The 12,955-nt window shown below is 46.6% G+C and overlaps 1 protein-coding gene across 1 annotated transcript in view; it reads right to left on the reverse strand.

Moving 5' to 3' along the window:
* LOC135900795 (splicing factor C9orf78) overlaps positions 1–12,955 on the reverse strand; it is a 253,901-nt gene that overhangs the window by 26,038 nt on the left and 214,908 nt on the right. The window contains exon 7 of the mRNA XM_065430376.2: positions 6,822–6,955. Within this exon, the coding sequence (XP_065286448.1) occupies positions 6,822–6,955 (134 nt within the window). The remainder of the gene's footprint in view (positions 1–6,821; positions 6,956–12,955) is intronic.

Below are 12,955 nucleotides of genomic sequence, written 5' to 3' on the forward strand. Positions count from 1 at the left end.
AACGTGCGGTATTGTGACCGAGCATGCGCTAGAGGGGCAGGATCGCCAACCTATCTGCCCTCTCCTCTTTAAGCGCGGGTCCATATGAGGGCCATGTGGCATATCTTGGAGGTGATTTCTCCATGGCAAGTACAAAGCAAAAGCCAAGACTGTTGGTGCGCCTTGTGTTCCCACGCGTCTAGCGTCGACAGTCCCGTAATTTCAAGCTTTCAAGACACGGTGTGAGGCATCTGCTCACGTTGTGACAGCGAGTTCGTGGTCCTTAAGTGAGATCTTATAATGTTTGCCTAAGCACATGTGACACCAACAAAACTACAAACCTTACTTCATGTTGTCTCTTTGCTATCACCATCAATGCTCCACCTTTCTGGCAAAACTGTGACTTGTTTTTTTCATTTTGCTCAAGACGAATATCAGTATCCTTTTACACCTCTGTTTTTAATTTTTGGGTGCCAGCTGGCAATAAGCGTGGTCAGCCATGGGGTTCAAGATTTACAGTGCCGCACGATGCAACATGCAAATCTCAGACATCGTGAGCCACACCAACACTCCCGGCACCATCTGCACCGTACGCACTGGTGTTCATCATCACGCTATTTATGGCCTGAACTTCTTGCAATTTGTTTCAAAGTGCTTACAAGATACTATCTACCAGGAATGCAGTGGGAATTTGTGAAGCTGTTTGTACTGCTGAAACGTTAAAACCTAAAATTAACGAAATTCACGATTTAACAAAGTTCTTCGTTGCAAGTACAACTTCGTTATATCGAGGTTTAAGTGTACCGAGATTCTATTGTTTTGATAATCAGCTGGGGCTAGTCAAAGCAAAGAGAAACAGCACCTTAGGGGAGAACACATGGATTGATTACCCACTGGTGCAAGAGATTTTACTGGAGTGATGACACACAGAAGCTACAGGTGAAAATGTTCACAAAAATTTTTCATCCATAAAATCCCTGAGAGTGAAAACATTGGTTCCAATTGCAATAATAGCAATTGCAAGGATAGCTGAAGCAGTACTTGGGACTGGTTGCATTACTTGCGCTCCGTATGATAATTACAGGGTTATAGTTACATTGTATTAATTAGAAAATACTAGAGGAATATTTTGTGTCTGTACTCCTTTACTCTTGCACCTATCGTCTTAGCAGCAATCCCAGGCATTTGTCAGAAGTCGGTTGGTCATGTTAGTGTGCATTTTCATGCTTGTAAAGGTACAGTCAGCCAATTCTTTAACAGTACCGTGCGAGCGTCAACTGGTCGGAGGGTCAGCGCCTTCTAATGGCTCGAAGCGATGAGATCAGCAAGAGTAGCGCATGCGCACAACTTCACTCAACATGCAAGTTTCATCTGCTAGGCTCTTCCCAGACATGACACTGCCCCTGTTGCAATTAACTAAGTGGAAGCTTCCCTGCTTATCGGAGGCAGCAAGTACACATGAACCCGGACGCGTCTTTGTATCACATATGCTGCTGTAGTCCACATGAACTGTAAGATAAAGAACAAAGCATGCAAAGAAAGACAAACATGCTTCATCAGCTATTTCTCCTAAGAGTAATGATTTTATTTTCCCACTTCTAGCACATTCCTTGGTGCACATGCTTAAAATCAGATTCTTGCAGACATGTCTTGTGGCTTAGTAGGCCTTGGCGTCGGTTCTTCACAATTAGATGCTGTTGCATAGCTTGAACTAGCATGAAGAAAAAAATCATGGTTTGTAAAAAAAGGTTATCGTGATGTTTCACTTCGTGAATGTGGGTTAGATGCAAGCAGATGGGTGCTGTTGTGGAGTTTCTAAGCTATGCCGTCTTGCCTGACACACCCGCACTGTCACAAGCCGCCTAGCACGTTCATCGGGAGACTCCTAGGCACAGGCTAGTCCTAGGCACGGCTAGCCCGCGCCTTTTGCTGGTCTCATTCAGCTTGTGTTGGGCACTTGCCATTGACATCGGGGTCGGTTGATTCACGCTCGGCCTGCCACCACTTAGGTTGCAGTTCCGTGCTTCTTGCTCGACCTCTCGGTCGCCAGATGAACCCGATAATTCATAGTGCATGCAGAGTCCGCAGCAACTGTCAATGGAAATGAACCCAGCGCACCTCCACCCACCCTCTACCTCTGCGGCGCTCCGCCTCGTTCCTCCCCCTCCGCCGTGCACTCCTCCTCTCCACCTCCAGAAGCCATCCTCCTCCAGCACTCGCCTCCCTCTCCCAGCTTGGCAACCTCCAACTTAATCTCAGATTTCACAGATAGGGCATGTGTGTAAAAACGCATTTAGTAAAGCTAGAACTCTCCTTCCGGCGTTGGCAGCGTGCAGACGTTCCTCATCGCCTGGGCCTGATGGGGTGACATACGCAGCTCTCGGACACCTCGGTCAAACAGCCCGGCATGCTCTTCTAGGCGTGTACAATAATTCATGGCGTGAAGGAGTGGTTCCTGCAGCATGGAAGTCCAGCCGCCTTGTGCCTCTGCTCAAACCAGGTAAATCACCCCTAGATGTGGCGTCTTATCGTCCCATTGCTCTGGCCAGTTGTCTCGGAAAGGTGATGGAAAGGATGGTGCTGACGCGGCTAGAGTGGTATCTAGAACACTACCGGTTATACCCTGACGCTATGGCAGGCTTTCGACGCGGACGCTCTTCTATAGACAACGTCATCGACCTTGTCTCGTCTGTTCAGCACGAAAAAAGCCTAAGGAGGCTGTCAGCGGCAATGTTCCTGGATGTTAAAGGCGCTTATGATAACGTAACCCATCGAGCCATCCTAGACGCTCTGGGCAATGTCGGCCTAGGCGGCCTTGTTTTTCGGTGGATACTCAGCTTCTTGAAGGACAGGTCATTCTTTGTGCAAACAGAGGATGGTGCGTCATCACAACACAACACCTGCCGTGGCGTACCACAAGGTGGAGTCTTGAGCCCCACTTTATTTAACCTCGTGCTCATCGACCTGGTTCACATCCTTCCGCAGTCCGTCCATGTGTCGATCTATGCAGACGATATATGCATTTGGTCATCAGGAGCGACGCGTCCCCAGGTGCGCGCCAGACTTCAAAAAGTGGCCACACTAACATCAGGTTATCTTCGAGCGCGAGGCCTGGAGGTGTCCTCCGAGAAGTGCTCTATGGTCGCTTTCACGCGTAAAGCAATGAAACCGCACGTTGTCAAAATTAATGGACATCCGATTGCCTACGAGAAGACGCACCGCTTTCTAGGAGTGATAATAGATCGAGACCTCTCCTGGAGTCCTCATGTCTCGTACCTAAAAAAGAAATTACTCATGATAACTCACGTGCTCAGATTTCTTGCAGGAAAGTCGTGGGGTGCGTCTGTGAGTGTGATGCTCCAACTCTATAATGCACTGTTCCTCGGTTTCCTGCGCTATAGCTTACCTGTACTGGGTGGGACCAGTAAGACCAACCTCCGTGCCCTCCAGTCTGTACAAGCTCAAGCTCTGCGAATTTGCCTTGGACTTCCCAGATGTGCATCCACGGCAGCAACAATAGCCATCGCACACGACCACCCCATCGATACGTATCTTCAAGTCGACGCTTTAAGGATGCATATCAGGCACTTTGCGCGACTTCCATCGCATCATCTCGCCTCCCTTCCTGCCACTCGACCTCGTTCAGCATTTAGCAGGATTATTGCCGCCAACCACGGAACTTTACCATCAAACTTCACGCCTGCAGCACGACCATCTCTACCGCTGTGGTGCCTTCATCCACTCCAGGCTCTTCTTGATATTCCCGGTATCAAAAAGAAAATGGAGATGTCATCTTTTGCCCTCAAACAAACCGTGCTTTCATTCCTACATGACAAACACAAAGAACGCATCCACGTTTACACGGATGGTTCTGTCTGCTCTAATAGCTCAGCTGGAGCAGTGGTTATTCCCGCAGAGTCTGTCACCCTCAAGTTCAAGACGTCTCACGTAACATCATCGACGGCTGCAGAACTCGCAGCTATCCGTGCTGCTTTAGAGTTTATTTGTCACAAATCGTCACAGTCATGGTCCCTCTTATGTGACTCGAAGGCAGCTCTCCAGTTTCTGATGTCCCCTTTCAACCACGGACCAAATATGCAACTAGTGGCAGACATCCGACTACTCCACCATCAAGCAATCAACAAAGGGCACAACGTCATCTACCAGTGGATACCAGGTCATTGCGGAATTGCGGGCAATCATCATGCGGATGATGCCGCCCGATCGGCCCACGATGGTGCCCACGTTGTACAACTACCACTGTCACGAACAGACGCGGCCACAAGTCTTCGCTCCCTCACCCGCGAGCTTACGCAGAATCTGTGGAACACCAATGAGTTCACGAACGAACGTCTCCACAGATTGGATCCATGTCTGCAACTCCGCCTACCACCAGGGTTGCCACGAGCGGAAGCAACACTTCTGTGCCGCCTGTGGCTCGGCGTGGCATTCACGAACTCCTATTCATTCCGCATTGGAACGGCCGACAGCCCTACTTGCGGCACCTGCGACTGTGAGGAGACGATTCAGCACCTCCTTTGTGACTGTCCCAGCTACAAAGTGCCAAGAACAGTGCTCGTAACCGCGCTCGAAAAACTGGACAATCGCCCCTTTACAGAGGAGAAGGCTCTAGGACACTGGTCCAGACGGGCTTCGGCACTCAAGGCCTTAAAGGGCCCCTGAAACGGTTCGGACAAATTTTGTAGGCGCGTAGGGTACAGCTTAAGTAGAACATTCGCACCACAATTTAAGTGAAGCGTTACGTATTAATGGAGCTGCAAGCGATTAGAAGTTACCCTCCTCCCTAGCTATGCTTTTCCTCCTCAACTCGCTCGCCGAGCGAGCGGCTCTAAGCTCCGCCTTCACTGGTTCAGCGTCACGATGCGACGTCACATCGCTCACTTCCGGTTGTTTAGGAGCACGCCCCCTCTCGCGCGAGACCTCTCCGCTAGCCGCTTGGCCGTCGACCGAGAGCTATCGAAGCAGCGTGCGTTGCGAGCATTCTGTCGTAGCGCCGAACGTGTCCGGTACTCCGCTAAAAACAGGCAAGCTGGTCATTTCGGCAAATGACTGGAGGCATAAACTCAAGCAGATGAAGGAACTTTAGGGTAGACGTACGTGAGCAGCCTGATCGGTGTGCACGGTCCAGACACTTGCTGGCGCAGCGCTTAACCACTCAAACAAAGCGCTAATATTGCTCTAACCAAGTATAAAGCATTTTAAGCATTTATAAATCAACGTGTTGATGATTACACTCCTGCGAAAAATACACACCAGCAGCACAGAATACACTTCGTTGCTGCTACTGTGTATGGTTGAGCTCCGTGCCACCAGGTGGCTGCACCGTGCAGACCATTCACATTTGCCCTTCTGCTCATCTCGTGGCTCATCCCGGCACAGTCAAGCGGCCAGACCCTGTCCCCTTGCGCTTGCGTTTGCCCTAATACTGGACTCGCGGTTTGCAGGTCGATAGGTTTGCAGTCCACAAGGCAACAAAGTCGAATCATAGTGCTCGCGAAAAGACTGAGACCGACTCTGACCGCGGAGCTCTCGTCAAAATGGAGTACGTTGTAACACAAGCAGACGACACTTGCTGTGTGCCGGAAGTGCTGAAGTGTACTAAAAAACTATTCTTGTGTATTCTCTTTAAGTTATTTTCTTTTTACAAAAACAAAGTAACTAACATTCCAACTATTACGAGCATCATTTGTTCACCATAAAGTTGGAAAAATTATCGACCACGCGCCCTGGTCAGCCAATCAGATAGCTCGCCCATGTGACGTAATATGGGTTATTTGCATCATATGGGTAGGGGCGGCTTAAAATTCCGCCGAGCATTGCGCTGCAATCGGCAGCGATGTGTATTTTTAAAACCTTATAATAAATTACACGCTTTACGCAGAGCACTTAGGTGCATCAATTAATGATCAGAAGAACCTACTCTAACGACTCACTACGTTTGTAGAAAATCGCCAAAATCGTTTCAGGGTCCCTTTAAGGGCTTTGCTGAAGTATTTAAGGACATGCGAATTGTGCGATCGCCTTTGAGTGTTGTATCGCATAGTATCGCGGTACTGCGTGAATTTCCTTAATGTTTTTTTCTCCTCTTCTTCTTTCTCCTTTTATTCCCTTTACCCCTTTCCCCAGCACAGGGTAGCCAGCCGGTACTTACACTGGCTAACTTCCCTGTCTTTCCTCCTCTTTGTCTCTCTCTCTCTCCTTCCAACTGAACAATACCAGCCATACTCCCTGGCAGTGAATCATACAGTGCAGGCACAAGGTTCACATCACTTTTTAGCCAGGGGAAAGCAAATGTGCATGATCGTTCCAGCATTATATTTGACGTATTGGCACTGCATCTTACAACGGGCCAAAGCTAGTGCCACGTTTGAAGCTAGATCGAAATGTTGATAATCCCCTTTTGCGCTACTCTTTATTACCCCTATGATCCAGCTGCATTGCATCCTTACATGTTTTGTTTATTTTCCTGTGCATGTGCACTAGAGCAGCACATGCCAATAAAAAATAAAGGAGATGCAAGCCAGGGGCACAAGCTCTTATCTCCAATAAGCCAGGAAACTTGCACCGAATTAGTTGTGCCAGGGGCTATACATGCTGGTAGGAAGAGCCTAGCAGACGAAACTTGCACTTCAAGTGAACTTGGTACACGTGTACTTGGCTATTTGGCCAGGCTCTTGCAGTATCGTTAAAGAATCAGTCATCTGTACATATCCAGGCTTAAATCTTGACACTGGAATGACCCCCTGGCGACAAAATTCTTTCTCCACAGCCAGGTTTACTACGCTTACTTGCAAGCTAAGGGCTGAAATGGGAAAACTCACAACGGTTGTGCTGGACAAAGTTGACGGCCATGTTGGTGGGCACAAATGATGTCTCTCGCTCCTTCCGGGCCATCCGATCCCGAATCAGCTTCAACTTGGCCTCTTCAGTTGCCTCAATGTTGCGGATGCGCTCCCTGCATGTTCCCCATAGGGACCAAGCTGCTCTTTCACAATGAACTTATTGCGCTGTGAGCAACCTGCTTGCATGAGAAATAACTCTTGTAAATTCTAAAAATGCTTATTCTATGCCATCTATGGATTTTGTAGTGTCCATTATATTTTCATTTTCAATTTCTCCAATTTTTCCAGGTTTTCCCCGACAGTTGTGACAAAAATTATCTGGCAGTCTATAATCTCTGGAGTTTTCAGCACAATAAAGAAATGGTGATTTATAGCTAGCCAAGTTACTGCCAGTGCATAACTCTGAACCAGTAAGAGATCAGTCAGTTGAAATGCACAATCAGATTCGACTGAATTCTATCTGGCCTTTGTGCCATAAAACGCTATACATCATCAGACTGAATCATGTGTTTCATAAGGCTGACAAGGGCATGGACAAGTTGGCAAAGTGAGCACAGCACGGCAGACACAAAAGAGACACATGGCACTTATTAGTGCTGTGTGTTTCATGTATGTTGCAGCCACAAGGCCAGGTTCACGCACACAAAACCAGCAAAAGCACAATTTGCCGACTGCATAGAATTGGTTGAGGCCTTCATTTCCTTCTGCCACACCACTATGTTAACTGTAACCTGTGGGTAACAGTCTCCTCGATTCAAAGCAGAGGTGAAAAGCCCCAGTTTCTTTCCTGAAAATTACATGTTTTCCCTGATGGTATAACCCTCATTTTATGCGCATGCCTCCTCCTTCAACTTCAATTGCGGCCAGTACCTCTCGGCTATGCTCATTCTGCTGCTGTTAATTGTGAGAGCACTAGAATGAATTTATCAGGTTTTACCCCCCCCACCTTCCAAGTAGGGGCCTAAGTTGGCCTGTCAACAAAGCGTGCGCAATTCTGGTCCTCACTAATATGCAATCACTGCCCTTTACCCAACACATTTTGTCTTATGTGAAGAAGACGATAATGCCACTCGGTGAAAGTGAGAGTGAACAAGTGACGCTAGAAGCATGTGAAGTGGGTGAGAAAAAAATTAGATAAGGAGGCGAAGGTGGCTGGACTGTGGATGAGGAGCAGGGCAGACACATCTCCAGCTGTGCTCTGGAGACGGGAAACGACAGCTTCGAGGACCATGGACTGGTGAGGGGATGTCTGAGAGTTGGCCGGCGACAGCTCTAGTTCCTGAGCCCCGACGATATCACCGTGGCAGTGCTCCATGGCCCCAGTCAAACCCAACACTGTTATAACCAGCGACTATCCCGTACCACGGTGGCAATCACCTGGTCACGTCAGCGGCACAATGCCCAACTGGCCTAGACCGTGTCCTGTGCCATGCAGGCCTCGGAACCTGAGGACCACACCCATACCGCGTCATAACCATGCAGGCCAACATCATATGCCACACGGGACCTCCGTCCGACACCACTGGTGACAGTCAGAATGTTCGGTTTCTTGTGACTTCGTGTTACTTGGTTAGTTGAACGGAGGGGCAGTATATAGCCAAGGGCTAGTTTAAATTAAAAAATTAAATTATGGGGTTTTACGTGCCAAAACCAATTTCTGATTATGAGGCACGCCGTAGTGGGGGACTCCAGAAATTTTGACCACCTGGGGCTCTTTAACGTGCACCTAAATCTAAGTACACAGGTGTTTTCGCATTTCACCCCCATCGAAAGGGCTAGTTTGGTTCTATGTATATAGTAGCTAGTTTTATGAATTTCTCTTGTGTGAATATGATTTAAGATATGCGAGCTTACTTTGCTGTTCGGTTTACTTCATTAGAATTGATTTTGGGGAATAAAAGTTTTTAATGCATTTTCATTGTCTGTCCATTACTGGAACACAGAAATTCGTGACACACTTACATCCTGCAAAATACAAGGCTGGGTCAGCACAGAGTAAAAAAAAAAAAGTTTTATTTTCCAGCTTTCTAGATCCACAGCCTACTACTGCGTTTACTAAAGACAGTATTAATTAATTATTTGTAATCAATTCCTTTCTCCAAAGCTAACCAATGTGCAGTGAAATATCGATATAATGAATCTCATGCCAAAAATTATTCGGTAGTTTAAACATTGTCACAGCCAACACATGCAAATTGAAGTAAAAAAAATTAATCCAACAAAATAAATTGCCTACATTTGCAAGCAGTACATGTACTCATTAGTTTATGCAGGTTAATGGCAAAAACAAAGCAGAAGGACTCGCCACGAAAGAGAATTCAAGTGAAATCATCTCTGCCAGGAGCGCACATGTTCACACAGACCCGATATTCGTTACACATCACACGAGCGTGTGCCCAGCTGTACTTTATTTGCATCGTACTGACAGTGTGTCATCAGCAAGACCAGAGCAGCTCGGAGCACGTTCCATCTGCAGCAAGATGAAATGCATCAGTGCAATGCAGAAGCAAAGCCGTGATCCTTGAGTGCATGCTGACAAGACTTCTCTGATGCACGCTGAGCTATCATGCATGCTACGCTTAAAGCTCGCTGATAACGCTGGCTGCTGTCAGCAAAGCAGGGAGCAAGCACTTATATAATTGTTTCCCATAATCTGCACATCTGCCATTTCACACTGACACCAAACATTATGTACAATAAGTTGCCTCAGGAACTTAAATTACTCGCATACTTTGCTGATCCGATGATCAAGCTCAGGTTTAAGTCACCTGTTCCCCAATATTCAAGGCTATCGTGACTGTGACTGGTACAAAGGCACACATAAAGAGCAAATTTGCACATGTGGCCATTGCTGTCAAACAAGTGTGGGATGTGGTAATAAGACTGGTGGGGATTTGAAATCACAGCCAAGTTGTAGTACTAGTGGTGGCTGTAGACACATGGGCACACACAGTCTTGCAGCCTCATAAGCCACACATGTCCAATATTTCAAGCTACAAGTTTTTTACATTCACGTGCCACAGAGAATGGGCGAAATTTCACCTATTATTTCGCAATGCAGTTACTCACTGATTTTTGGGATGCCTGATTTTAAGCAGAGCTTTCTTTGCCAACATTCCCCTGGTTGGCCTGGGTGCCTGGCTGTTGGGTTGGTCGCTATCTCGGTGGATATTTTTATGATATATATATATATATATATACAGTCGCCAACTGCTAACTTGGAATCAACAGGGACCGCTAGGAAGTCCGAATAATCGGACATCTAAAATACTGGATTGGCCAGAACACAAGTGACCTTATTCTACAAGCGTCCAGAAAAAAAAAGGGGGGGGGGGGTCGGCATAATTCTCAGGGCCGCAACTTTTGAGGATACCTTCAACTTTGCGTGACTAGCACGAGACTACAGTAAAACCTCGTTAATTCAGATTTCAGGGGACCAACAAAAATGTCCAAACAAACTGAATGTCAAATTACTGAGGGTATAAAGAAAACAAAAAGATGCTTATCACGTTAACACGCTTTTACTGACCCAGTGAATCAGCAAGTCCTGTTTCTATTTTGTACAACAGCAGTGCGGAAGCTGCAATTCTTGTCATCTCGTGGCAGATTAGCGCTTGCAGCGGTGAAGGCCTCATGACTTCCTTCACAGCATGGCCACGGTACCCGTCCTTATCAGAGACATGCTTTTCACAACCGCGTGCACATCCCAATCATTTTTTTTGCCAATGAGCTGGTCACCAACAGATCATCCAGCTATCACGATGTAGCTGGTGCTTTTCATCCTCGACAGCTTTGCACTGAGTGAAAACAAAACTACTGTTTGCCACAACCGCTTCGAACAAAACCGCAGCCACTGTCGATGCAATCATGGATGGCAACCTTGCGGTTCTGAAGGAACACGGCCGATGCACGCACCGTGTCAAAGATAAACTACCATTTGCTGCAACAACTGTGGATGAAAGCGCAGTCACTATCAACACAATAATGAATGGTAACTACGCAGTTTCGAAGGCACGCAAGCAAAGTCAAAACGAACCTTTGTCTCTTACCTGTCCCCCTTTATTCATGCTCCATACTTTGCGCCCAAAACATGTTTAGCAAGAATGAATGAATGAATGTTTGATTTTTAATGGCGCAAGGGCCAAGTATGGCCAAAGAGCGCCATGTCCATGGTAATGAGTTAGCAGCATACTTAATGAGTTCTATGAAGTTGGAGTGATGTGGCTGTAAAGGGCCTTAAAAAATAGTCTCTCTAAAGTACGTAAAATAAGTATAATAAGATTAAGGCGCTGGCGTATGACATGCGCTATGAACATTAGGATGCATTTCAAAAGAATGATACAATGTGTAAAAATACATCAGGTTATAAGATTGGCTAGAGCACTGCTGCCTCCTTATAGCCCTTGAAACACAAGGGTCTGGAGGCATGTGCTATTCAACACAATTATCGCAGCAGCATCCTCTGGAACGAGGATGCTCTACGAGTTTAATGGGCTTATAACATGTAGGACAATATCATTTAAGAAAGTGAGGACTGCCTTGATTTTAGAAAGCGGTTCTCTGCCAAGAAACATAGCCGCGTGAACAGGAATGTAATAACGGTATGCAAGAGCAACATATTTCTTTCTCACCTAGGGTGAACCGGGTTCTGACTCGGTTTACCGTTTCAGAAAATAAAGGTTTAGTTCTCTCTCTCTCTCTCTGCTTCGGCTTTCCGGCACTCCAGGAGGACGTGGAGGATGGTAAGCCTCTCCTTGCATCTACCACAGGTTGGAGGGTCACTTTTGGTGAGTAGGAAGTTATGGGTGCCAAATGTGTGTCCTATACTGAGACGACAGAATAGGACATCTGTTCGGCGTGATTTTGTTACAGAGGGCCAGAATCCAAACTGTGGCTTTCTCACGTGGAGCTTATTATTTGTTTCCGCGTCCCACAGGTGTTGCCAGTGGTTCTGTAGTTTTCTTCGTAAGAGAGGCTTCAGATCAGTAGCAGGGACCGCAGCTGTAAGAGTAGCTTGACTTGTAATTGATCTGGCCATTTGGTCAGCTACATTTCCCTCAATGCCTCTATGGCCAGCTACCCAGCATATAATGATATGCTGGTTAGATATGTATGCTCTACACAGAATGGAGTAGAGCTCAACAAGTACAGGGTTCTTGTGTTTAGAGAGTGAATTCAGGGCTTTTACGACGCTTAGAGAGTCTGTATATATGACTGTTTTTCGAAGTTTTGTTTCATTATATGCTTCACTGTCGACAATTGTGCATGGCCTTCTGCTGTAAATATACTAGTTTCCGGGTGCAGTGCGCCGGATCCTGAATAAAATGGGCTGGTGGCTGCGTAAGAAACCCCTGCATTCGACTTGGAAGCGTCCGTGTAAAACTCAGTGCAAGAGTACTTATACTGGAGTTCTAAAAAATGCATTTTAATATGTGCCTCTGGCGCATGTTTCCCGACATCTACAAACGACATATCACAGTCTATGATCTGCCACTGCCATGGTGGTAACAGTTTCACTTGAGTCATTGGACAATGTTCAAGAAGGGGAACACCCATTTCCTCAATTAGGTTCTTCACACGCAAAGCGAACGGCTTCCTCATTGCAGGCCAGTTATGGAAGAGCGTAGCAGCAGTGATATCGATTGTGCTTGAATAACAAAGATGTTCAATGTTCGCTTGTACTCTCAGAAAGTATGTGAAACTGCTATATGACCGTTGCAGATGAAGTGACCACTGATTCGACTCTACGTAGAGGCTCTGGATTGGACTTGTCCTGAAAGCACCGGTCGCGAGACGGATACCCAGATGGTGGACAGGGTCTAGGATTTTTAATGCACTTGGCGTTGCAGAATCATAAATTATTGCTCTGTAATCAAGGCGGGAGAGGACAAGACTGTTATATAAGTTCAAAAGACGCTTTCGATCACTACCCCATGTAGTGCGTGACAAAAGCTTGAGAAGGTTCATTGTTCTTAAACATTTTATTTTCAGATTTTGAATATGGGGAATAAACGTAAGCTTTGAATCTAAAGTGATTCCCAGGAATTTATGTTGGCTGCTCACAGAGAGGTGGTCTCCCTTGATCGTAATACTAGGCAGCGGTGCTACCCCTC

This window comes from Dermacentor albipictus, unplaced genomic scaffold, assembly GCF_038994185.2.
Source record: "Dermacentor albipictus isolate Rhodes 1998 colony unplaced genomic scaffold, USDA_Dalb.pri_finalv2 scaffold_53, whole genome shotgun sequence".
Taxonomy (NCBI): Eukaryota; Metazoa; Arthropoda; class Arachnida; order Ixodida; family Ixodidae; genus Dermacentor; species Dermacentor albipictus.